The sequence below is a fragment of the Hippocampus bargibanti genome, linkage group LG03 (assembly GCF_051943395.1).
Source record: "Hippocampus bargibanti isolate YZ-2025 linkage group LG03, ASM5194339v1, whole genome shotgun sequence".
NCBI lineage: Eukaryota > Metazoa > Chordata > Actinopteri > Syngnathiformes > Syngnathidae > Hippocampus > Hippocampus bargibanti.
Window position 1 is genome coordinate 30,406,709 of NC_142736.1, and position 27,776 is coordinate 30,434,484.

Here is a 27,776-nt window from a genome sequence, read left to right on the forward strand (position 1 = left end):
AGACACCGGCAGGCCTGAGACGCAGTAATAGCAATCGCCCAGGATCTTGATCCTCATGCACTCGTTTTCCTGGAAAAATGCGCATGCAGAAAGCGTACTGAGTAAACGCCCACTCCGTTCGTGGTAATTGACATTTTACTGACTCACCCATAAGACTGTTGGCAAAAATGTCAAATAATGCAATGGTCACATGGCAAATGAAAACGTATTCATGTCAAAACGAAATAAAAAGAAAAAGAAGACTAAATCCGAAACTGACCTTGGCAATTTGGTCAAACTTTCCAAACAGTTCGTTGAGCATGACGACGAGCTCCTTGGGGGAACAGTCGCTGGCCAATCGGGTGAAGCCCACAATGTCGGCGTAGAGAATACTGAAATGGACGACAAGTCCAAATTGTTAAGAATTCAAGAAACACGCGAGTGACGGAAAGAATTTCGCAAAAAAAAAAAAAATGTAATTCGCTTGACAGGCAAATCTGGGAATTTTTACCCAACACAATTTTCATAAGCTAGCTATCAATTAGCTATATAGCTTTCTGGCTAGCTGGCTATTTAGCGAGCTATCACGTAGCTAGATAGCTAGCTTTCTACCTATTTGAGATACTTTCGGGGTTGAGTGAACGCTGGCGTGTGTGGTTGCCGCTGCTCACTCACAGAAAAACTTATCTTGTGACTGTAAAGTGACCTTGAGAGTTTTGAAAGGGACTTATAAATGAAATGTACTATTACTACTACTATTACTACTAATATTACTATTACTACTACTACCACCACTACTACTACTACTACCACCAATATTACTACGATTACTACCATCACAATTACTACAATTACTACCATCATTATTACTACAATAACTACCACCACTATTACTACAATTACTACCATCACTATTACTACGATTACTACCATCACTATTACTACAATTGCTACCATCACTATTACTACAATTGCTACCATCACTATTACTACGATTACTACCATCACTGTTACCACAATTACTACCATCACTATTACTACGACTACTACCATCACTATTACTACAATTACTACCATCACTATTACTACAATTGCTACCATCACTATTACTACGATTACTACCATCACTGTTACCACAATTACTACCATCACTGTTACTACAATTACTACCATCACTATTACTACAATTACTACCATCACTATTACTACCATCACTATTACTACGATTACTACCATCACTATTACTACAATTACTACCATCACTATTACTACGATTACTACCATCACTGTTACTACAATTACTACCATCACTATTACTACAATTACCACCATCACTATTACTACGATTGCCACCATCACTATTACTACAATTGCTACCATCACTATTACTACGATTACTACCATCACTGTTACTACAATTACTACCATCACTATTACTACAATTACTACCATCACTGTTACTACGATTACTACATCACTGTTACTACAATTACTACCATCACTATTACTACGATTACTACCATCACTATTACTACAATTACTACCATCACTATTACTACAATTACTACCATCACTATTACTACAATTACTACCATCACTATCACCACTATTACTATCACTACCATCACTACTATTACTATCACTACTATCACTATGACTACTACTACTACTACTACTATCACTATGACTACTACTACTACTACTACTATCACTACTACTACTCTTGCTATTTTTATTATTATTATTATTATTATTATTATTATTATTATTATTATTATTATTATTATTAACCTGGATCCGTTTGTTTGAGTGGCATTTTATGTTTGGTACCTGACGTTTTCATGACGTTTGACGTAGAGGCTATGGAAGTTGTTGTCTTTAACCAGCCGCTGTTGCTCCGCCTTGTCTTTGCAGTCCTGCAAACGTTCCATGATGGCCAATTTCATCTTCATGGAGATGTAGACCGGCAACACAGACTGCAGCAGGTTCTCCTGCAAAACACCAAAACGTATTTTTGTGGAAGTGACCTTAAAGGACAACCGACGTCTCCGGACAAGTTGTGTCCATAATTTGTCCAAAAATGGCTTCAAATGACTCCTACTGAGCGTATTTTAATAAGATTCCACCGCATATAGCTATATTTTACGTTTTAAGACTTGGGCTGAATATTCCGGAAGTCTAGTTTTTGAGTTGGTGATGAGTCCTTACATTACGTCACTGAAGGAACGCCCCTGACTGAAAAAGGACACATTGTAGCAGTCCTTCCATCACGTCAATGCATTTTGCTGTACTTTGTTTGGTCTGAAAACTTTGTGTAGAACCAAAAAGAGGATGAAGAGGGCAACAAAGCTCCGTGAAAGGAATTAATCAGCCTGTGGAAACGGGCAAGACGTCTTGGGGTGACAACACGAACAAGGGGTCGGGACCTTCTGAAAATCGCCATTTCCGGGGTCATTTTGAAGTAGTTTTGGGACACTAACTCATTTTTATTGGTGTTTTGCATTTGACTAAAACACCAGGCTGCCTGTTTTGGGTATTTTAGATGCTATAAAACGTTTTTCTGATGTCAGTTAGGAGACAAAAAAAAAATGGTGTTGGTTGTCCTTTAATGTAGTACAGCGCCTGGAACTGAATCAGAGCCAAACCTGTTGTCTCTTCTCGATTTCCAGTTTCATGCGCATGCTGAGGCATCGAAGCGTATCTTGAAAGGTCTGTCTGAGTGTTTTCTCCATGAGGACCTTGTGAAACGCTCCCACCACGCTGCCACAAAGGAACACCACCACGTTGGACAGCAACTATGCACAAAGACAACAACAACAAAAAAATATGCACTATTACTGCTGTACCAAGAAGCCCAAAGAGGAGCGGATTCTCCAGTACCTTTTTTTGTTGCTCTCTATCAGTATTATACTGGCCCCAAGTGGTCAACGTGCACGAATTTTCACATACAATGACATCATCTTTCAATATTGCCCTCCATTATTCTTCTAACATTACAATTTTTTCCTCCAAGTGGTGAAGCTTTGGCGGAGCAATTTTTCAGGACATGTGCAGGGTCTAGCACATCTTAAAATTTGTTTTCTGTCTTGTTGTTCTTTGATAGAGATTAGACAGAATAGAAGTTATCATATTTAAAAGTGTCATGCTGTTGTATGGATAACATGCCGAATACAAGGCCCACAATGGAAGCACATAACATCTGGGGACAATCTGAGGTGTACAGACATAGCCTGTTAAACCGTCATCCTTAGGTAGGAGATCTGGCTTTGGGCAGAATTAAGGACTTGGTAACTCCTTCACAGGGAGAGCTCATTCGCCAGGTTACAAATCTATTAGTTCATGGAAAGACAATCGATTAAAATGTCTATGTTCTGCTGTTTTATGGATGTTGGTGCTTGTAACATGGGATGTCCAGGGGCGTGGTATTCAAATCAAGAAGACTATGTTTTACTAATATGTCACTGACATTTGCATATACTCTCATTAAATAGCTTGGCAGAGGGCTGCAATGAATGTGTGTCGGTCATGAATGGCCGCATCCCCTACCGGCAGTAAAAACAAAAACAAAACAACAATCTCCATGTGTTCGAGCCTTTTGTTCACAACAAACTTCTCTGACACCCCATCATAAAACGTTAGGTTGCTGTAATGTTTCACCTGGTTGGCGAGGTGCGGCGTGTGCACGTCGCTGTAGACGGTGAGCCGCAACGTGAGCCCCACGATGTGGGACAGCGACGAGAGAGCGCTCAGTGCCACGGCGTACCACCATGGGAACGGCAGCATGGTGTACACAGTGAAGATGATGAACAAGAAGAATGGCACCTCAGGGAAGAAAAAAAAAAATGACATTAAAAAAATAATTGTATTTATTTATTTACACTTCGACAGCTAAAATTGAACCATGGGAAACATCTGTTTGTTTATTTATTTTTTATTTATTTATTTGGTTCTTTATGTCTTTCGTTCTTTATGTCTTTATGTCTTTATGTATTTTGTTCTTTATGTATTTCGTTCTTTATGTCTATATGTATTTCATTCTTTATGTCTTTATATATTTCATTCTTTATGTCTTTATATATTTCATTCTTTATGTCTTGTCTTTGTCTTTTTTATGTCGTTATCTATCTATCTATCTATCTACCCATCTATTGATAAATTTATTGATCGGTTAATTTATTTATATATTTACTTATTTGTCCATGTATTTATTTATTTCTCGATTTATTTGTCCATGTATTTATTTATTTATCAATTTATTTATTTATCAATGTATTTATTTATCAATGTATTTATTTATTTTTCAATGTATTTATTTACCAATGTATTTATTTATTTACCAATGTATTTATTTATTTTTCAATGTATTTATTCATTTATTTATCAATGTATTTATTTATTTACCAATGTATTTATTTATTTTTCAATGTATTTATTTATTTACCAATGTATTTATTTATTTACCAATGTATGTATCTATTTATTTATCAATTTTTTTATTTATCAATGTATGTATCTATTTATTTATCAATGTATTTATTTATCAATTTATTTATTTATCAATGTATTTATTTATTTTTCAATATATTTATTTACCAATGTATTTATTTATTTACCAATGTATTTATTTATTTACCAATGTATTTATTTATTTTTCAATGTATCTATTTATTAATGTATTTAATTATTTACCAATGTATTTAATTATTTACCAATGTATTTATTTATTTTTCAATGTATTTATTTATTTTTCAATGTATTTATTTATTTACCAATGTATTTTTTTATTTATCAATGTATGTATCTATTTATTTATCAATGTATTTATTTATTTATTTATTTATTTATCAATGTATGTATCTATTTTTCTATTTATCTATTTATTTATTTATTTATTTTACGGCAAGCTATATTTACTTGCCAAATCTAATTTGGGGCTGGGTGCGTTGGGAGGTAGTACTGTTTTCATCAATAAATAACACGGTACAATATGTTTTGAATTTATTTATCTTTTTATTTGAATTCTTCCCACCTCTTTGCACAGTGTCATGAAATTAATTTCCTTTTATTTAAACTGCCTTGTTTTTTTTTGTCTAAATTTCAAACTTTTCATCTTTTCATCAATTTTTCACATTTTTTTCGCATACAATGATGACATCTTACTGGCAACCTGATCAAACCTGAGCCTCAACCTGAGTAAAATTACACTTCCAAAGATTGGTGCTGTTGGACAGTCTGCGGCTGGGTGGATACTGATGCGTATGTGGAACTGTCGCGGCTTGGAATTGAAGCGGATTTACGTGGAACAGGAAATGCGAGACAATCTCTTTTCATCAATGGGTGCTACCGCTTAGTGTTGGCTTTCAAAATTTATCTTGTAGAGATGTGCACATTTCACCATGACGTTTCTAATCCACTGGTGAAAAGGACGCTTTGATCCTTTCCCTTTTCATCTAAAACTGCTTCATACAACAAATAGTGCAAAAATTGCTCAATAATGAATGAGTGTGTTTTTCTGTTGCGTCACATTTGTTATTTAGTTTGTTATTTTGACTTCAAAAGTGGCCTTTACAGCAGCTCCTGTATTTTGTTTTTCTACTTCTTCCTTTCCTTTCCTTATCATAATTTTGCTGCTGTGAAATGTAAAATTCTACACTGCAAGACTAATAAAGGCTAATCTAATCCAATAAAAAAATAAGATGAAAGAAAAAATAAAATACAATTCATGTCATTTTGTTACTTTTACAAAACTGCAGCTTTTTTTGTGTGAAGAAACTTTTTTTTTCCTCCACAAATCGCTTTTGCAACAATCTGTAGATTATTCTCATAAATAAACTATGAGATTTATTTGTTTTGAATTAGTGATGTGTCGTTCGCGAACGAGCTGGTTCTTAGGCCGGATCTCTGAAGTGAACGAAGAGAGCCGGTTCCTAACAAGGAGCCGGAAATGGGAGCTGACTTTTTTTTGTCCTCTATTCCCCGCCCCCAGTCTTCGGTTATAGCCGCACGTGATTGGTCGATATCCGTGGTAGAGATGGGAGGGGAGAATTACAGACACACGCAGCAGTGAGGAGAAGGGGGGAGGGGGGACGTTAGGGTAGACAGGTGGGCAAATGTTATCACATTATGCTGTTGTTATTATTATTCAATGATGATATTTTTTTTACTAGTTGGTATGATAGCATTATTAATATGAAAAGCAAATTAGTGACAGCTGATTATCAGACCAGAGTAACCACAAGGAGAGTGAAAGTTAGTGGATGCTCTCTGTGCACATATAAATCAAGCCATATAAATAAAAATATTTGATATAGTGTATATTTTACATGAGTAATTCGTTCTTCACATAATTTGACATGATTTTTGATAGTTAGTTAATTTTAGCAACAAAAAAACAAACAAACTGAGGAGCCATTTGGGAACTATAAGATCTTTTTAGTGAGCCGAGCCAAAAGAACCGGCTCTCTGAACAGAGCCGGAAGTCCCATTTCTATTTTGAATGACTACTTTTGTGCAAGTGATGGTTTCACCTGGTCCCACGGGAGAACGACGGGCCCGCTGAAGATGAAGGTAAAGCCCATGGCCAGGTGCGCCGCCCACACCAACAGTCCGAGTGGTCGGCGCCAACGCTGGGACAGCATTTCGGTGCACAGCAGCACAAAGATAGCCAGGAAGACGCACAGGCCGCCGCTCGCCACGCTTACAAAGGCGAAATGCTCCCGGGCGCTCTGAAAAAAAAAGTTCACACCCTCATGAATGCCTCGAAAGCATAAGGACAATAAAGACGGGGTTCGGAGATAATATGTAAGGGCACTCAGCCATTAGAGCGGAACACGACTACACTTCTAATGGCTTTGAGGAGGTACAGATCCACTAAAATGCTGATTAAAAAATGTAATAAATAGCTCAACAAGCTATCACAATAGACTTTAGGGTGAAAGAAGCAGGACACGCTGACTTTTACATACAATCCAATGTATCTTTTAAAGGACAACCAACGCCTCCGGTCAAGTTGTGTCCATAATTTGTAAAATCACTTCAAATGACTTTTACTCTGCGTATTTTACAATGATTCCACGGCATATAGCGATATTTTACGTTTTAAGACTCGCGCTGAATATTCAGGAAGTCTTGTTTTCGAGTTGGTGACGATCTCCTGCGTGACGTCACGGAAGGAACGCCCGAGATCGAGAAAGCAACACATAATGCATTGTGGGTACTTTGTTTGGTCTGAAAACGTCGTGTTGATCCGTGTTGATAGCGAAATGAGAAGGAAAAAAAAACTTAAATAAGGCGATGGTGAATCGTTGTGTGTTGCACCAAGACTACTATTTGATACTAGTTGACACAAATTCCCAGCAGACAAATCAGCCCATTTTCAATGGAGCTTGGGCGCCATCTTGTGCATTTTCTGGGACGCTACATTGGAGTCCAGATGCCTCAAAATGACACGGAAGGACTTCTTTAATCGATTGCAAACATTTATGATTTCCTCTTCAGAACTATTTGAATCATATTCATAACTGGATGAGTATCAAGAAAGCACCTTCTACAAATCTGAAGCCATTGTTTTGATTCTAGAGCAAGACAAGACGTCCTGGCGTGATGTCACGAACAAGGGGGCGGGACCTTCTTAAACTCGGCATCTTCGTGGTCACTTTGTAGTTTTGGGACACTTTAAGTCATTTTTATAGGTGTTTTGCATTTGACTAAAAATATCAGCCTGCGTGTTTTGGGTATTTTAGAGGCTATAAAACGTTTTTCTGATGTCAATTAATAAACAAAAAATGGTGTCGGTTGTCCTTTAAATAATAACTGCAGCTCTACCAAATCACATTACAGAGCATATGCCGCTACTCACAGAAAAGCTTATCCTTTGACTGTAAAGTGACTTTGAGAGTTTTGAAAGGTGCTTAAAAATGAAATGTATTATTTAACATAAAATAACACAGCAAAATGAAATCAATAATAATACAAAAGCAATAATCGGATAAAACGATAGCAACAATAACTGGTCATTCATTTGTTATTGTGATTGGAAGAGGAAAACATTGGGCTGTGAAGAAAAAAAAAACGACTGCTCCAAATGTGTAGTAATAGATCTTTGCTTGTTGAAGCGCATCGGCTGCAGTATATTTAGAGCATTCTGGTTACCAAGGAAACCTTTTTTTTTTTTTCCTTCTAAAGGCCACATATCACTCACTGCTCCTAATGTTGCGCTGGGAGACTTGACAACAAAAAAAAAAAAAAGATCTTTGTGAATGAAAGAACTGTACCGGAAGCCACATGAAAGGTCACTTGCTATTCTATTGGATTGGATATGCCTTTATTAGTCTCACAGTGGAGAAATTTACATTTCACAGCAGCAAAGTGATGAAAGGAATGAAAGTAGAAAAACAAACTACATGAGCTGCTGGAAAGGCAGCCACTCACGCGGCGCCGTCTTGAAGTCAAAAGAACAAAAAAAACTAAATAACAAAACAAAGACACAGAGAGACATTCATTCTTCAGGACTTGTTGTACCCTCTTGTGATGACATGAAGCAGTTCTAGATGAAAGAGGAGAGGATCAAAGCGTCTTTCCACCAGTGGATCAGGGACATCATGGTGGAATGTGCACGTCGACTACAAGCTAAATGTTGAAAGCAAACACGCAGCTGTAGCATCCATTGACGAAAAGAGATTGTCTCACATCTCCTGTTCCACATAAATCTGCTTCAATTCCGAGCTGCGACAGTTCCACATACGCATCGGCGCTCTGCGCTGACGCTCCTTTCTTCTTATCGCGGGTTCCTCAAGCCATGCATTCATCCAGTCGCAGATTGTCCAACAGCACTGACCTTTCCGCTAAACAAAGCGGGGCTGTGAAGATGCTGCCCATTACAGGTGCAAAAAAAAAAAAGCACAATGGCCCCTTTGGTGTCCAGCGATGGCAGCCTTGATGAATGTTTCTCCGAAAAAAAAAAAAAAAAAACTCACCTATTTGCTGAGATCAAAGCCATGCTTCTTGTCAAAAAAAAATACATCAATGCTTCAGCAGCATCTGGGTGCTAAGTAATTTGGACTGAGGGAAGTAGCCTTCATTCGGAATTTATTCAGGCTTTATCTCAAGTTAAAAAAAAAAAAAGGTCATTACAAACTTTTTGCGTAAACAACTCTCAAATCTTATTTGTCAAGTCAAACTGGCCACTTTTACACGCATTGCCAACATTGTGTATAATCTGTTGTAATCTTAGTAAATAACACTACTACTACCAATACTACTAAGACTAATACTAATACTAATAATACAACGACTAATACTAATAATACTACTACAACTACTAATATGACTACTACTACTAATACTACTACTAATATGAATATTACTACTACTACAACTACTACTACTACCAATATGAATACTACTAATACGAATACTACTACTAATACTACTACAAATACTACTACTAATACGAATACTAATACTCATATTCACACTCATAATACTCATACTAATAATACTCATACTACCAATACTCCTCATACTACTACTACTAATAATACTACTACTACAACTACTACTAATACTACTACTACTACAACTACTACCAATATGAATACTACTAATACGAATACTACTACTAATACGAATACTAATACTACTACTATTATGAATACTAATACTACTACTCATACTCATATTCACACTCATAATACTCATACTAATAATACTCATACTACTAATACTCCTAATACTACTAATATGAATATTACTACTACTACGACTACTACTACTACTACTACTACAACTACTACCAATATGAATACTACTAATACGAATACTACTACTAATACTACTACTAATACGAATACTAATACGAATACTAATACTACTACTCATACTCACACTCATAATACTCATACTACTAATACTCCTAATACTACTAATATGAATATTACTACTACTACGACTACTACTACTACTACTACCAATATGAATACAACTAATACGAATACTACTACTAATACTACTACTAATACGAATACTAATACTACTACTAATACGAATACTAATACTACTACTCATACTCATATTCACACTCATAATACTCATACTAATAATACTCATACTACTAATACTCCTAATACTACTAATATGAATATTACTACTACTACGACTACTACTACTACTACAACTACTACCAATATGAATACTACTAATACGAATACTACTACTAATACGAATACTAATACTACTACAAATACTACTACTAATACTACTACTAATACTCATATTCACACTTATAATACTCATACTAATAATACTCATACTACTAATACTCCTAATACTACTAATACTACTACTACTAATACTCATAATACTACTACTAATAATAATACATTTCATTTATAATGGCCTTTCACAACTCTCAAGGACACTTTCCAATAACCGGGTAAGAACATAGGTTTTCTGCGGGTGAGCAGCGGCAGCCATTCGCGTCAACAAGATAATCATCTTATCAATCAAATACACCATTGGCACGAGCCACTTGTCAAGAGCAAATCTTTAATTTACTCTCGCAATTTGGGATCATAAACAAATTGGGCTCTATCATGAGCAGGAAGAAAATAATTCTCTTATTTTCTCAGCGGAATCAGAAAGCCTTTGTATGTAAATGTAAATTTCTCCACTGCGAGACTAATCAAGGCAAATCCAATCCAATAGTCCCACAATGGGGAAATTGTTATTTGTATTTTTATTTTATTTTCCACAAGATGTTTTAAAACATCATGATTATAAATCAGTATTTGTGTAAAAAAAAAAGACTCACCAGTCCGAAAGCGAAGAAGAGGATCAGGAGGACACCGCAGGAGAGCATGGAAAGGCCCAGCAGGAGCACCAGTGGTTGGTACTGGCTGATGCAAGAGAACTTGCGGTAGAGTGCCTCATTCTTGACTTCCTGGTCATTCAACAAGTATTTGCCTTTGGCTGGCATGGCCAAGTGTGGTAAAAAAATGTTGGTATTAAAAAAAAAAGAGGGGGGGGGGGGCTATGATCCTTGCTAGCTCATGTCACTCCAATAAACTTTGTCCTCATCATCTTGCATCTTCAATGGACACCCGTCGACTTCTTGAATCTTCTATGTTGCGTCAGCCAGCTCCTGCTGGAGCAATAAGGGAGGCTCAGAAGATTTAGATACACAGGAGGGAGGGTGACTGGAAACTGGGGAGGTGAGGGACACAGAAGAACAGCAGCTGACAAGGGTATCAGAAGAGGTCATCAATGCCGGGCGCGATTGGGCTAGCGACGCAGCAACAAGGATGGCGGCTTCAAACCGTGACGTACCTGAATGGAAGAGGAAAAATTCCGGTTTGAATTGGATCCAAAATGGCATTGTTCGTGGTGCTGATCCAACAATCAGTTGGTGGCCCTTTTGCGAGTGCTAACTAATCTTAACCCCGACCGACTAACCTCATCCTGAACTAACCCTAAAACAAACCTACTGCTAATGAAACGTTTTAAGATTAACTGTACATAATGGGCTGGTCCGTTTTTGTGTGTCTTGTGGAATTGTGGGTAAGAAATGGGGAAAAATAGATTTGAAAGCGGGAACACTTAGTACATGGTTAGAACATCGTGTTCCCTCTTTGAAACTGCCCTTTTAATTTTTTTAGCTATTTTTTTTTGTGTGGGGGGGGGGGGGTGTTTACAATGTGCTATTTCAACTGATGATGCAAGTGTTATTTTTATATTGTAGCAGTAGCCACTATGATGTGTTTGGAAATAAACTATGGATGTGTTTATTGACACGCCAGCATGGGTTTTTCTAGTCCTTGGCTCAAACAAGGCGACCGCATTAATAATGAGCAACGCTGCCTGATTTGTAACAGGTAACAGAACGTTACCCCCGGCTGACCTGATAAAAATAAAACGAAAAGATGAAGATGGGTACATCAAAGGTGACTTTTAACAGCGAACACGTCATATTCACAGTACAGTAAGAGGCCCATGTGTCTGACTACACGGAAAATTAATAAGCTTACAAGAATAAAACTACATTTCTAATAATACCCTGAACCCCCTATGACCTATTTGTACGGCTACCAAACAATTCTTCATCTCTCCTTCCATTCATTTCAGCCATTATTCGCTCCTCGCTATCCAGAGGAAACATCCATGCCCCCTCAAAACATCAGCTGGCTCACCAGTTCTTAAAAATCCTGGATCCATTTCTCACCTTCCTTTTATTTCCAAAATCCTTGAAAAAGTACAACCGACGTCTCCGGACAAGTTGTGTCCATAATTTGTAAAATCGCTTCAAATGACTTCTACGGAGCGTATTTTACAAAGATTCCACCGCATATAGCTATATTTTACGTTTTAAGACTCGCGCTGAATATTCCGGAAGTCTTGTTTTTGAGTTGGTGACGAGTCCTCACGTTACGTCACTGAAGGAACGTCCCTGACCGAAAAAAAAAGGACACATTGTAGCAGTCCTCCCATCACGTCAATGCATTTTGCTGTACTTTGTTTGGTCTGAAAACTTCATGTAGCACCAAAAAAAGGCAGAAGATGGCGACAAAGCTCCGTGTAAGGAATTAATAAGCCTGTGGAAACGGGCTGATTAATTCCTTAAACGGAGCTTTGTCGCCATTTTCTGCTTCTTTTCGGTGCTACATTTCCCACCCCCAGATACCTCAAAATGGCACAGAATAAATTCTTTAATCGATTGCAAACATGTATGCTTTCCTCTTCAGAACTATTTGAATCATATTCATAACTGGATGAGTAACAAGAAAGCATATTCTCCGAATCTGAAGCCATTGATTTGATTCCCCAGCAAGGCAAGACGTCTTGGGGTGACACCACGAACGAGGGGGCGGGACCTTCTGAAAGTGGCCACTTCCGGTTTAATTTTTTTGCAGTTTCAGCACACTTTAAGTGATTTTTATTGGTGTTTTGCATTTGACAAAAAATATCATATTGCGTGTTTTGGGTATTTTAGATGCTATAAAACGTTTTTCTGATGTCAGTTAGGAAACAAAAAAGTGATGTTGGTTGTCCTTTAAAAGTCACAACCGATCTTTTGGCAGCTGATGCCGGTTCACTCTCCATCCTCGTCCTTCTTGACCTCACTGCACCTCCTCCTTGACAGATGCTTGAAATAAAATGTATTATTCTTTTTTTTTTTTTTTTAAGGTAAGGTGAGTGACATCACCCACACTGACCGTAACTAATCAGAATCAGAATCAGAATCATCTTTATTGCCAAGTATGTAGAACACACAAGGAATTTGTTTCCGGTAGAACACGCTGCACTAGTATCGTCGTCAAAAAAACTGCTAAGTGGCACTATACAGTTCCATTTTGGCTACTGTTGAAAGAGTTCAAAGAGTTAATGGCTTGGGGGAAGAAGCTGTTTAAATGTCTGCTGGATTTGGTGCGCATGGATCGGTAGCGCCTGCCTGAGGGGAGTAGCTGGAAAAGGTGGTGGGCAGGGTGCGGAGGGTCCAGTAGGATTTTCCGCGCCCTTAATGCTAAGTTGCTAACTACTAGTAGCCCGCGCTGTGCTAACTGTACATTCCCAGCTAATTATTTTCAGAGCTTACGACCAGGTTGGTTGTAAGTTCTGGTGGACTTTGCGCCACTGTCAATAGAAAGCTCATTTCCGCCAGCTGCTCAAATGTGTAGGACATGTTTGTCCTTCGCATAGTAACAGATGCTACGTGCTATAAAAAAAGAGAAAGGAGGGTCATGCAACGAAGCAGCCAAACGGCGTACAGGGAAAGGACGTTATGTTTCAACCGGCGGCAATGAAGCGCATCGTTATCATAGAGCGGCGTGATGACTGCAGGGGGGAGGTTTACGAGCCGGTACAACAATAACAAAGCAGACTGCGCTAAAGATAATGCCATGAACACAATGTGTGGCTTAGTAAAAGCCAGCTAGCGGAAGACAACGCACATAGGCAGGGACTGGGAATCACAAATATGTCTGTAGAGTAAAAGCCGCTGCTTTTCACATCATTTTCCCTTTATGTTGCTGTTTGCTCCGACTGGAGTAGAGCAGGGGTGTCAGTCATTTTTTGCCGCGGGCCACATTGTAGTTATGGTTTCCTCTCGAGGGCCATTAGAATGTTTAAATCCCTTCAAATATTACATATAGAGCACACAGCAAATTAATGAATAACTCGTTTTCAAATCTGAAGTCAAGAATAATGACTTTTATTGTGGTTGACATCCAAAAATATGAAATTTTGGCTCAGATTTTAGTAATCATCATGGAATTTAACAAGTTTGATTTGCTTTCGCGGGCCGAAAAAAAATGATGTGGCGGGCCGGATTTGGCCCGCGGGCCTTGACTTTGACACCCGTGGAGGAGAGGAATGAAGCTGACCCCTTCCCAGGTTGCCACCTGTTGCCTCTTTCACAAAGAATTATTACAAATTGCGCTATGAGAGGCGTAAAAAGCTATCAGACATTTATTTACTTCTGTCTTTTTTTACGCATAATCCAGCAAAGGTGCGATAACCGGCCTGGCCTGTCGCAAAGGTTTCGACACGTTTCTATGACATGTTTACATATGTCTACTTTTATAGATCGTGCGAAAGGAAACTGAAGGCCGGGAAAGTGAGGTGTTTAGTTTTACACTCAGTAGGTGAAAATGACTGTGGTTTTTAACTCTGGAATACTCTTGCACACTGCCATCGATGCTACCTGACGCGACCTCACGGGACAAAAATATTGGCATTTGGAAGAAATTCCAACTACTTTATGACAGCGCTGATGCAACTCGTTTTTGGAGAAAGCTTTCTGCCAACACTAAATGTCATATCAAATGTAATTTTAAGCTTGGGTGGCCCGTTAGTCGAATGGTTAGCACTCCGGCTTCACAGTGCAGAGGTTTTAGACCTGGTCCGGACTCTCTCTGTGGAGTTTGCATGTTCTCCCCGAGCCCGCCTGGGTTTTCACCAGGTCCTCCGGTTTCCTCGACATTCCCAAAAAACATGCATGGCAGGATGATTGACCCCTCCAAATTGTCGCTAGGTGCGAGTCTGAGCATAAAATGGTTGTTTGTCTCTGTGTGCCCTGCGATTGACTGGCTACCAATTCAGGGTGTCCTCCGCCTAGTGCCTGAAGACAGCTGGGACAGGCTCTAGCAGCCCCCGCGACCCTAATGACGAATAAGCGGTCTGGAAAATGAGTGGATTTGAAACTGACTGTACGTGAAAGGGGCGTAACACTGTTTATTGTAAAAGTCACCAGAAACTGTAGAGGAAATAGTGTGTGTATCTTTAGAGTGGTATCCTTGAAAACGCACTATGTACAAAAAAATGGTTATCTGGAGTTTTTTGCCTGTCTGTCAAATTACACAACCAAATGAATTTTGGTGAGCTGCCCACTTGCCAATCAAACTCATTTTGTTCACAGACCACCTTGTTGTCATGGTTTTCCTCAGATGGCTATTTTGGTTGGTTTACAAAGGCCTTGATGTGCAAGCTTCAGTAATTCACTGACAAAAAAAAAAAAAGTTTTTCCCTCGAGCTTACTCTTGTTTGCAGACAGAGAGCCACTCACAAATTTACCATGATCAATATCTGCCTGCAGCCATCACAGCTTAGCGCCACAGTAGAACAGTCACTCGTGATTTCAACCAGACTGTTAAAATCGTGTGATAACTCATTGATAGAGAATAAGAAGTTATCATATTTAAAAGTTTCATGCTGTTAGATGCTTAGTCAACATGTGTGACTCGAATACACAATTGAAGCACAGACAACCTCGGGTCAATCTGAGGTCAACAGACACAGCTTGTTAAACTGTCATCTTCATCTAGGTCGGAGATCTGGCTTTTCACATAATTTAGGACTTGCGAAATTCCTTATCACAGGAGTAATTTAGGACTTCAAACTCCTTCACAGGAAGAGCTTATTAGCCAGGTTACAAATCATGGAAAATACAATGTTTTAGCTGCTCGCGCTCAGAACGCTCCAGGGGCGTGGCATTCTAATCAAGAAAACTATGTTTTACTAATGCATCACTTTAATTTGTATAGATTCTTAATGAATAGCTTGACAGAGGGCTGCAGAATTCAGACGTCTGTCATGAATGACTATGTTTCCTGCCGGCAGTAAAGACAATCTTTCTGGTTCCGAGCCTTCGTCCACAGTGTCCGATCGAACATCTCTGACATTTATTCACTGCCATTCACGAATTTATTTGGGTTTTGTTTTTTTTCTTGTTTGGGTGCCGATAAAGAGCTGGCCATGGCCTCTGGCTAAGTTTCTTTTCTTTTCCACAAAAGGGCAGCATTTCCCTTTTTTCCATTTTAGCGCATTGTTCCAGTTCCAGCGCTATATAAATCAACATGTACGCATTGCATTGTATTTTGGACAGCCACCCTCATTTCAAGCTCATATAACTCCAGACCCATATCATTTAGGAATTAACTCATTTTTTTCTCATGAAAGAAAAGAGTCTAAGGTTTCGTAAACTGCATTAAATGTTTATGCAATCCTAAAACTCAATATTCTGTGGGTCCTGCTATTTCAGTGACAATGACAAAAACCCTGGCACTGGAGTGGACACATTTTTGCACGTCTGGCAGTGAATGAGTTAATTCTGAACAGAAATTCGAAGTTAAGAGGGTGTGCATACTTATGCAACAATGACCTTTGATGATGTACCAAAATGCCAACTAGTAATTTTGCCTCACTAATAACATCCAGCTGTCCTCCGGGCATTTACTGTATTATTTTATATCCTTAATATGTTTGTTCTTACTAATATAAAAACTTTACAGCAACAGTAGTGAAAAAAAAAACATGGAGGGACAGACCGAGTCATTCAATCAGTGAAATCTAGAGCTTACTTGTAAATGGATATCAAATAAATGAATTAACTATTTTAGGAATTAACACTTATTTTCTGCTGAAAAAAAGATAATCTAAGGTTTTTAAATGCTCAATTGAATGTTTATGTAGTCCTAAAACTCAATGTTCTGTGGTTCCTGGAATTCAAGTGACAATGACAAAAACCCTGGCATTGGAGAGGACACATTTTTGCACATGTCTGGCAGTGAATTAGATAAAAGTACTGTAATTTTTGATAAATTGCACACTTTATGTCTCTAGTTGCATCTTTCCGGGTATATAATCAGTGTGTCCCCCCTCTAAACGTGAACAATAGACTAGGTGAGGAAAACGCAAGGATGGGAGGTTTTACTGCCACACATCTAACGTTACCATGGCCCCACCAGTCTCGAAGAAGGAACAACAGTGAAGACCGATGACGTACTGAACTGAGAATGGGGGGGGGGGGATGAATGGGTAGTCGGGTCTTTTCAAAGCTTGGCAACGGACGGCGACGGCATCGTAGCCTTTTCGACTAGCGTCACCGAACCCTGAAAACAAAGCCGAGGAACGTCAGCGAGGACTCAGTGTGCGACATGCTGTTCGCTTAGACATGAAAAAAAGAAAGAAAGAGAAAGAAAAGACAGAATAAATTGGGATTTTTTTTCCATGCAGTAAAAAATATTGTCAAGTTCGCTGAGTCGGCCAAGATGTACTCGGTTTGTGCATTTTGCCTCGCGATTTAAATTTGTGGGTTCGGAAGGTATATTGATGACTAAATTATCCATAGGTGTGACGATGACCTGACCACAAAGAGCTTCCAGTCTTCAAAAACTGGATTTGTGTCAGTGCGGGGATGATTATTCGAGTAGCTTGATCCGACTGACCAGCATCTCGGGGTAGGGTGGCGTGGAGACCAAACACATTTTCTTTTTGTCACAATAATTTAAAAAAAAAAAGGTGGTGGAGGAGCAGGGCATATTTGACAAATTGTATTAAAGTCGGCAGGAACAAAACCCCAAACAACAAAGTAATCAGAACATTACGGTCCAAAGTAGCAAACAAAACCATGAGTACCGACCCAAAAAAATAAATACAATAAAAAAAGACATAGGCAGTATATTTGAATTTTGCATGTACCATTTTTCTGCTTATTTATCCTATTTAACTCATTCACTGCCAGACGTGCAAAAATGTGTCCACTCCAGTGCCAGGGTTTTTGTCATTGTCACTCTAATTCCTGGACCCACAGAATATTGAGGTTTAGGTCTACATCAATATTCAATACAGCGTTAGAAACCTTAGACTCTCTTTTTTCATCAGAAAAAAAAGTTAATTCCTAAGTTACATGAGTCTGGAGTTATATAAACTTGAAATTAGGGCAGCTGTTCAAAATACAATGCAATACATACATATTGGTTTAAATGGCGTTGAAGCTGTAACAAAACGCAAATACTGTATTGAGAAAAAAAATGAAATGCTGCCACCTTTTGGAAAGGAAAAATAATTACCAGAGGCCTTGGCCAGCGCTTTATCGGCACCCAAACAAGAAAAAACAAAACCCAACCAAATTCGGGAATGGCGCTCTACGTCATGTTTTCAATTCCCGAATGAATTTATGAATGACAGTGAATAAATTAAAGCGATAAAAGCATTGAAACAAAACAAAAGGGACTCGAGATCAGCCGTCTGTCGGATTCTATCGATTGATGGATATTTGTAAGATAGGTGGTACTGATCGAGGTGATTGATCATTATTTGAAATGGTCACCATAGAAACAAGCAAAGGCCAATCTGTGAATATCAGATTTTCCTTCTTCTGGGATTGTTAATATATGATGTGGTCAAATTTTTAGCCAAACCTCAGCGTGGCGATTTTTTTTTTTTATTTTTTTTTTTTTCCCCCCCAGCAAAGGAGCAGAGCAATGTGCCTTTTTGTTGCAAAAAGCACATTGCTGCTTTTATAGCATCTCTTTGTGTTGGCATTCAATGAGAGACAAAAGGGTGACCTCTAGAAGGGAAAGCCGAGAGACACATTTCTCAGCCTGCCATTAAAAGGGCTTGACAAAACGTCGTTAAAAAAAAAAAAAAAGCCAGACATGAACAAAATGCCCCAAATCTTTGTCTCTCTTTTTTTGTGCACAGGTGATTTCTTTCTATTTGTATTCTCTCACGGGCCACGATGGGTGAAACAACACACTAGAAATCACAATGGGGTATGTTTTTTTTTTTTTTAACTGTGGTATCTAAATGCAAAATTTTAATGGTACTTTTCAGAGATGGATAGTTCAACATTAATGCTGTTTTCTTTTCAGGGAAGTGAACGATTGACAATTTCTTCTTTAAAGGACAACCGACGCATCCGGACAAGTTGTGTCGATAATTTGTAAAATGACTTCAAATGACTTCTACTGAGCGTATTTTACAAAGATTCCACCGCATATAGCAATATTTTACCTTTTAAGAATCATGCTGAATATTCAGGAAGTCTTGTTTTCGAGTTGGTGACGATTCTTGATGTGAGGTCACGTCAGGAACCCTCCTGACCGAGACAGTGACACACAATGCATTTTGGGTACTTTGTTTGGTCTAAAAACTTCGTGTTGATGGCAAAATTAGAAGGGAAACACATAACTAACGCGATGAATCATTGTGTGTTGCACCAAGACTACTATTTGATACTAGTTGACACAAATTCCCAGCAGACAAATACGCCCATTTCCAACGGAGCTTTAGCACCATTTTGTGCATTTTCTGGGACGCTACATTGGAGTCCTCACGGCTCGAATTGATCCGGAAGGACTTCTTTAATCAATTGCAAACATTTATGCTTTCCTCTTCAGAACTATTTGAATCATATTCATAACTGGATGAGTAACAAGAAAGCATCTTCGCCGAATATGAAGCCATTGTTTTCATTCTAGAGCAAGGCAAGACGTCCTAGTGTGACGTCACGAACAAGGGGGCGGGACCTTCTGGAACTCGCCATTACTGGGGTCATTTTGAAGTAGTTTGGGACATTTTAAATCATTTTTATTGGTGTTTTGCATTTGACTGAAAATATCAGCTTGCCTGTTTTGGGTATTTTAGATGTTATAAAACGTTTTTCTGATGTCGGTTGTCCTTTAAAGTTCTCTTCAGTATATTAAAGGTGCTCCTCAAAATTCCATAGTAAAAAAAAAGAAAAAAATTAGTTAATTGTTAAGTTATATGGGTCTGGAGTTATCTGACCTTACAATGGGGGTGACTACAAAATACAATACATACATATTGATTTATATAGTGCTTTAACAATAGCTGAAGCTGTAACAAAGCGCTAACATGGACGAAAGGCAAATGCTGCCCCCCTCGTGGAAGGGAAAAACATTGCCAGAAGTCTGACCAGCGCTTTATCAACACACACGCAAGAAGAAAAAAAAAAATCGGGAATGGCGCCTCACGTCACACTTTTTTGTTTTCACGAATAAAGTCGCAATGGCAGTGAATGAGTTAAAAGGAAAGGACAGTACAAATCGGTGTTTTGACATTTTGGATACGTGCACATCAATAGCCCCTGTATCTCCCCCAAGGACAACGTCAATACGATGCAGACGCACCAAGCGATAGGTACGGCGCGCTTCCAAATGAGATCCCATTGACATTTATTTAAAAAAAAAAAAAAATGGCCGCTTTGACTAATGCGAGGTTGACATTAACTTTCAGGCTAGCTTCCCAGATTAGCGCCATCAGCAGATGACTGATGGGAGTGTAGCAATGCGGCAACGGGCAGATTGGATTATGAGCCTGGTCCTTGCCTGATGCCCCATTTGATGCTGAGACACTAACAACATTAACACAACGCCGTATCAGCGTTGATCACAAATACCCTGCGCATAACAATAATAAATAATTGACGTGATAGACAAAGACAAAGCGTCGATGATTAAACGGCGGAGCATTTGCATCACACCGGATCAGCGTAATTGACAATCGTTGAGCCCAAGAAGGAATTATTGATTTTAGGGCATAAAGAATGAGGCCTAAACATATCAGCAGTGAGACAAATCCGATATTGAAATAGCCCTGATTGAATTACGTCGGGGCCATTTCCTTCTCAAATGCTGTTTAGAATTGAAAAAAAAATATGATGCTCCGATGCTTGACTTAACAAGCCAAGGACAAATTATTAAATGAAACGAGAAAATGATGGATGATGTGTATTTTCTTTATTATTATTTTTTTGTCCCACTTATATATATTAGGACAACAGACGCCTCCGGACAAGTTGTGTCCATAATTTGTAAAATCACTTCCAATGACTTCTACTAAGCATATTTTACAAAGATTCCACTGCATATAGCCATATTTTACGTTTTAAGACTCGCACTGAATATTCAGGAAGTCTTGTTTTCGAGTTGGTGACGAGTCCTCACACACGTCACTGAAGGAGCGCCCCTGACTGAGAAAGCGACACACAATGCATTTTGGGTACTTTGTTTGGTCTGAAAACTTCGTGTTGATCCGTGTTGATGGCGAAATTAGAAGGAAAAAACATAACGCGATGGTGAATTGTTGTGTGTTGCACCAAGACTACTATTTGATACTAGTTGACACAAATTCCCAGTAGACAAATCAGACCATTTCCAACGGAGCTTGGGCGCCATCTTGTGCATTTTCTGGTCGCTACATTGGAGTCCTGACACCTCAAAATGAAACGGAAGGACTTCTTTAATCGATTGCAAACATTTATGCTTTCCTCTTCAGAACTATTTGAATCATATTCATAACTGGATGAGGAACGAGAAAGCATCTTCTCCGAATCTGAAGCCATTGTTTTGATTCTAGAGCAAGGCAAGACGTCCTGGCGTGACGTCACAAACAAGGGGGCGGGACCTTCTGAAAGTGACTATTTCTGAGGTCATTTTAAAGTAGTTTTGGGACACTTTAAGCCATTTTTATTGGTGTTTTGCATTTGACTAAAAATATCAGCTTGCGTGTTTTGGGTATTTTAGATGCTATAAAACGTTTTTATGATGTCAGTTAGGAAACCCAAAAAAATGGTGTCGGTTGTTCTTTAATAATACCCTGGCCTTTTTGCTCATTTATTGAATGACTGTTGAAATATTGATCCAGAGCATCTTCGTTGTCGATGTGTATGGCAGTTTTCGTCCCGCATTTGTCAAATACTTATTTTAATGTCGATTGGTGAAACTGATTATCTTTTTTTTTCCACTTGTGAGTGCATCCTGTTTAAAAAAAAACTATTTGCGGCGGCCATCATATTTTTGTGCTTATCTCACATGTTCTGATGCAATGCCTAAAAAAAACATCTGAATGAGTATTGTAATTATATTGCCATTAACTCATTCGCTGCCATTCACAAATTTATTCGGGAATTGAAAATATGACGTAGAGCACATTCCTGAATTTGTTCGGGTTTTGTTTTTTTCATGTTTGAGTGCCGATAAAGTGCTGGTCATGACCTCTGACAATGTTTTTTTGAAACATCCACAAGGGGGCAGCATATCCCCTTTTCCATGTTAGCCCTTTGTTCCAGCTTCAGCTATTGTTAAAGCGCTATATAAACGAATATGTATGTGTTGCATTGTATTTTGGACAGCTGCCCTAATTTCAAGGTCATATAACTCCAGACCCATATAATTTAGGAATTAACTTCTTTTCTGATGAAAGAAGAGAGTCTATGGTTTTTAACACTGTACTGAATGTTTGTGAAGTCTTAAAACTCAATCGTCTGTGGGTCCTGGAATTCAAGTGACAATAACAAAAACCCTGGCACTGGAGTGGACACATTTTTGCACATCTGGCAGTGAATGATTTTTAAAAAATAGTCAGAATGAGTCTTGAAATTATGTTGTCATAATTTGTTTGGGAATTGTAGTTTGGGATATAATTTGGCAAACACGCTCCAATAATAAGTGGGTTAAACTTTAATAATAAGTGATTACAAGAGTACCATATGTTTCTTGGGTCTCAATGATAATAAAAATAATAATAATAATGAATATTTAATCAAGAATCTGGTTTAGTCATGTTTTCATCATCATCATCATTACCATTGCCATGATGACATTCTGTCATTCGACGACCTCACAAAGTTCCTAGAGTACTTCAAAGCCTCCGCGGAGGTCTTTAGGCACCCTAATCTTCCAATCCTGGATATTAGGGAGCCAAATGTGATTGGGCGGGGGGGAGGCTACCCAGCAAAAAGATGGCCTTTCTTTCCAGCATGTGGAAAGGTTTGGCGCTTCTCCACAAGACGGCAACGCAGGTGGCGGTCAGTGTGTTTTTTGGTCCTCTGCTCAAGCAGGTGACCTCCCTGAAGGACCAGCTTTGGATGGTGAACTTGAGGATGGAGCTCCAGTGCCAAAGGGTGCAAGAGCTTTCGGCCGAGCTGGAGCGAAAGGAAAAGGACAACAAACTCCTGTGGGAGCAGGTGGAATACCTGACTAATCAGCTCCAGGCCGAGAGGAACGACGCCAACGCGGAGAGGAAGCGACGGCGAGAGGAGGCCGCTAAGTGTTTGACGGAGGAGAAGAGGCGAGCTGGAGATCGGCGCAGGCGTGAAAGGGAGGACCTCCTTAAGGATATTAAACTGTTTCAGATCAAGTCGAGGGACAACCAGAAGAGGCTGGAGGAAGAGTTGGCGGCCAAGGCGGCACAATTGGACGCCAGCAAAGAACGTGGGAGACGGTTCCAGGAGACGCTGAGGAAGGAGAGGGCGGCGGCGGCCTGGAGCAAGGTGAAAGTAGGACCGCTTAAGGGAGCGGAAGGGGTATTAACAAGACTGGACTTGAACTAAAGGTCATGAGTCAAGTAACACGTTTGAAAATCTGTGTTTTTCAGATGGCGTGATTTATTGTCATAACTGTTATCGTCGTAACATTTGAAACGTCCGCATCTGGCACTTTCCAATTTTACGTGCCGTACCTACACAAGAAGCGCTGGGCTTGAATAAGGGAGGTTACATACAGAGTGTGTTTCGTGAGCACAATCTTCATTCAAAATGAACAACGACAAAAAAAATGTTTCAGAGTTTATTTCTGGCCATAGAGGTTATATTTGAGTTGAGGCCGAGTATCACTCACAACAAAAATAATTAAATAAGCAGATGGATTTGATGGATGGCCTGCTAGCTAGCTAGACAGACAGATAGATAGATAGACAGATAGGTAGCTAGATAGATAGCTAGAAAGATAGCTAGAGATACAGCTAGAGAGACAGCTAGAGAGATATCGAGAGAGATGGCGAGAGAGATGGCGAGAGAGATGGCCAGATAGCTGGCTAGATAGATAGCTGGCTAGACAGCTGGCTAGAGAGATGGCTAATTAGTTAGCTAAATAGTTAGCTAGATAGATCGCTAGATAGATTGCTAGATAGATAGATATCTAGATAGCTAGATATATGACTAGATAGATGGCCAGATAGATGGCTAGATAGATAGCTGGCTAGACAGCTGGCTAGACAGCTGGCTAGAGAGATGGCTACATAGTTAGCTACATAGTTAGCTAGATAGATAGCTATCTAGATAGCTAGATATATGGCTATCTAGATAGCTAGATATATTGCTAGATAGATGGCCAGATAGATAGCTACATAGTTAGCTAGATAGATAGCTATCTAGATAGCTAGATATATGGCTAGATAGATGGCCAGATAGATGTCTAGATAGATAGCTAGATAGTTCAATAGCTCGATAGCTAGTTTGATAGCTAATTCGATAGCTAGTTCGATAGTTCGATAGCTAGATAGATGAAAACACTTGGAATATTGCTGCTTGTGTCCGTCGAATTGAAACTCAATGATTTTGATTATTGTTTTTATTCCAGAACTAAACATTTGCTCAATGGATATGATGGTAACAGTGCCGCTCAAGTTTATTTATAGCAGCACTTTGGCATGGGGGGTTGGGGGGGGGGGGGTCAGCTGCAGCTGTAACCAAAGTCCTGCACATAAACTCAAACATAAAACGCACTACATAAAATTATTCCGGTTAAAACATGGAAGAAGACAATGTGAATGAGTCAATCTATAATCTAACGTTGTAATATATAAAATCACGCACATTGAAAAATCCAATGAAAAAAAATCACCTATAAAATTACAAAAAAAAAAGGGATTTCTGGATTCTGGAAAAAAAAAGGTTTGATGGAGTTGGTGGTTAACTCCGCACCCCCAAAAAGGCTTGAAATGGGTGGACCATAAAATACTTTGGGTTTTGTTTTGGTTTTAACACACCGGCCGTTCCATCGCATGCCACATCAATGGACAGGGCACCATTATTATCTCCAAAACAGAAACAGACTGTGTGTAAATTAGGTTAACCACACGGATGTGGTAGCACGTGTGGACTGAGGATTCAATTGTAAATATTTCAAGAGTGGATTCTCCGTGACATGCGAGCGAGCTCATCCGATAACAGCTTCAAACTGATGTTCCTGGTACAGTGGAACCATGCCACTGATGCATTTTGCTGCTTCTTTGGCTATCAGTAAAGTAGCCGCGTTTAGGATAGTAACATAAAAGGATTAAAGAATTAATAAGGATTTTTTTGTTGTTGTTGTTGCAGTGAAATTCATAATCCAAAGTAATGTGTCGTCACTATCACAGTTCAGGTGGATTGTGTGTGTTTTATTAAGTTATTTTTTTATTCTAGTTTTCATCAATCAAGAGGGCCAAAACGCTAGCCATACTATTATATTGTGATATTAAGAATGTTTTCATACTTGCGTCAAAGTTAACTCATTCACTGCAATTCCCGAATTTATTCCCGGGAATTGACAACCGTGACGTGGAGTGCCATTCCCAAATTTTTTCGGGTTTTGGTTCTTCTTACGATGGGGTGTGATAGAGATTAGACAGAATTAGAAGTTATCATATTTAAAGGTTTCATGCTGTTATATGCTTAGTCAACATGTGTGACTCAAATACACAATTGAAGCACAGACAACCGGGGGTCAATCTGAGGTCAACAGACAGAGTAAGTTAAACTGTCAACTTCATCTAGGAGATCTGGCCTTGGACAGAATTTAGGATTTAGGAAACTCCTTTATCACAGAAGCAATTTACGACTTGAAACTCCTTCACAGGAAGAGCTCGTTAGCCAAGTTATAAATTTATCAGCTCATGGAAAAGACAAAAAAAAAACAATGTTTTATTGCTGACAGCTGTTGGGGCTCAGAACGTTCCAGGGGTGTGGTATTCTAATCAAGAAAACTATGTTTTACTAATGTATCACTTCAATTTGCATATGCTCTCAAAAAATAGCTTGGCACAGGGCTGCAGAATTCAGGCGTCTGTCATGAATGGCTTCGTCACCTGCCGGCAGTAAAGACAATCTTTCTGGGTCCGAGTCTTTGCCCACAATGTCCGATCGAACCTCTCTGACAGGGTGTCAATAAATCACTGGTCAGACCTCTGGTATTGTTTTTCCTTCCCACGATGTGGCAGCATTTTCCTTTTGTACACCCGCCCGCATTTAAAGCTCAGATAACTCCAGACCCACATAACTCAGGAATTCACTCTTTCTTTCTGATGAAAGAAGACTTTCTAAGGTTTCTTGCGTTGCATTGAATGTTTATGTCGTCCTAAAACGCAGTATTCTGTGGGTCCTGCAATTTGAGTGGAAATGACAAAAACCCTGGCACTGGAGTGGACACATTTTTGCACATTGTCTGGTAGTGAATGAGTTACGAATTTGACTTGAAATATCCTTGACCTGTTTGGAAAGTGTTTACGATGGCGACAGAGTGGACCAGGAACAGGAGCGTACACGAATTTGGACGCAGTATGCGAATAGTACAGCTGCTTGAATGGTAAGGTGGAAAAAAAAGAATTAGGGGAAGACAAATATTGCTCACTGAATGGATTCCTCATAGATGTCATCTATGCAGGAGCCATGAAGTCAGCAGAGCAAAGCTGATCTCATTACCTCAAATGACTCTTGGGAGTTATGGCTGACTAGAGAAGGCCTTGCGCCAGAAGATTCACATATAATAGCATCCTTGTCTGTACGAAAACGCCTGCTGAGGTGTACAACAGTACACCTCAGACTTTTTTTTTCCAATATGGCACTACAGCGGACTTTGAATGGAGGTCCTGTCGAAGCTTACAGCTCGTGGCCGGGATCAGGTTACACTTACTTTGAAAGGCCACCTTCTATGTTTTGCCGTCTAGAGCCAAGGAATGTGTAGGAAGGTTGGAAACGGTTTGAACAGATCAACAGTAAGGAATGTCTGCAGCCTTCCCCGACTTGAGGTTTCTGTGGCCGAGAGGCGTTTTCAGCTCGGTTGCCCGAAGCCAAGTTCAACCGCTACGGGGCAAGGATGTCCCAAACAAGCCGTTTCTGAGAATACTGTCGAACATCAGAACACGCTTTAATCACTGGATGGGAAATGTTTTGAGGAATACTTTTAAGATACTGAACAGAACTTTAAAGGACAACCAACGCCTCCGGATAAATTGTGTCCATAATTTGTAAAATCACTTCAAATCACTTCTACTGAGCGCATTTTACAAAGATTCCACCGCATATAGCTATATTTTACGTTTTAAGACTCGCGCTGAATATTCATGAAGTCTTGTTTTTGAGTTGATGACGATGCCGGAGTGACGTCACTGAGGGAACGCCCCTGACCGAGAAAGTGACACACAATGCATTTTGGGTACTTTGTTTAGTCTGGGAACACCGTGTTGATCGCGAAATTAGAAGGAAAACCACATAAATAACGCCATGGTGAATCGTGGGGCAGTCAATTGCGGTAACACGCATAACGAAGGTGTACGTTTACACAAATTCCCAGCGGACAAACCACGCAGCATTTCCAATGGAGCTGAGCAGTATAGCGCCAGCCGAAGAGCTCCCCGGAGTGCGCAAATCCCCTCTTGGGTAACCGCTGTCATCCTATCAGCCTGACAATGAGTAGAAATTTGCTTCCAGTGGTGAAAGAGAGCAATAGTCATAATAGTGC

The 27,776-nt window shown here is 39.2% G+C and overlaps 1 protein-coding gene across 14 annotated transcripts in view; it reads right to left on the reverse strand.

Moving 5' to 3' along the window:
* Positions 1-27,776, reverse strand: part of adcy7 (adenylate cyclase 7) — a 56,044-nt gene that overhangs the window by 19,490 nt on the left and 8,778 nt on the right. For 5 of the 14 annotated variants that reach the window (XM_088993013.1, XM_088993026.1, XM_088993025.1 and 2 more), the window contains 7 exons: positions 10,790-11,304; positions 6,507-6,704; positions 3,637-3,801; positions 2,625-2,774; positions 1,810-1,970; positions 260-371; positions 1-69 (listed from right to left, as the gene is read on the reverse strand). The exon at positions 1-69 is cut by the window's left edge and continues 59 nt beyond it. In XM_088993013.1, coding sequence (XP_088849139.1) covers positions 1-69; positions 260-371; positions 1,810-1,970; positions 2,625-2,774; positions 3,637-3,801; positions 6,507-6,704; positions 10,790-10,954 — 1,020 coding nt within the window. In that variant the 5' untranslated portion in view covers positions 10,955-11,304. Of the gene's footprint in view, positions 70-259; positions 372-1,809; positions 1,971-2,624; positions 2,775-3,636; positions 3,802-6,506; positions 6,705-10,789; positions 11,305-19,266; positions 19,352-27,776 lie in introns of all 14 variants that reach the window. The other 9 variants (XM_088993021.1, XM_088993019.1, XM_088993018.1 and 6 more) reach the window with 6 other exon arrangements.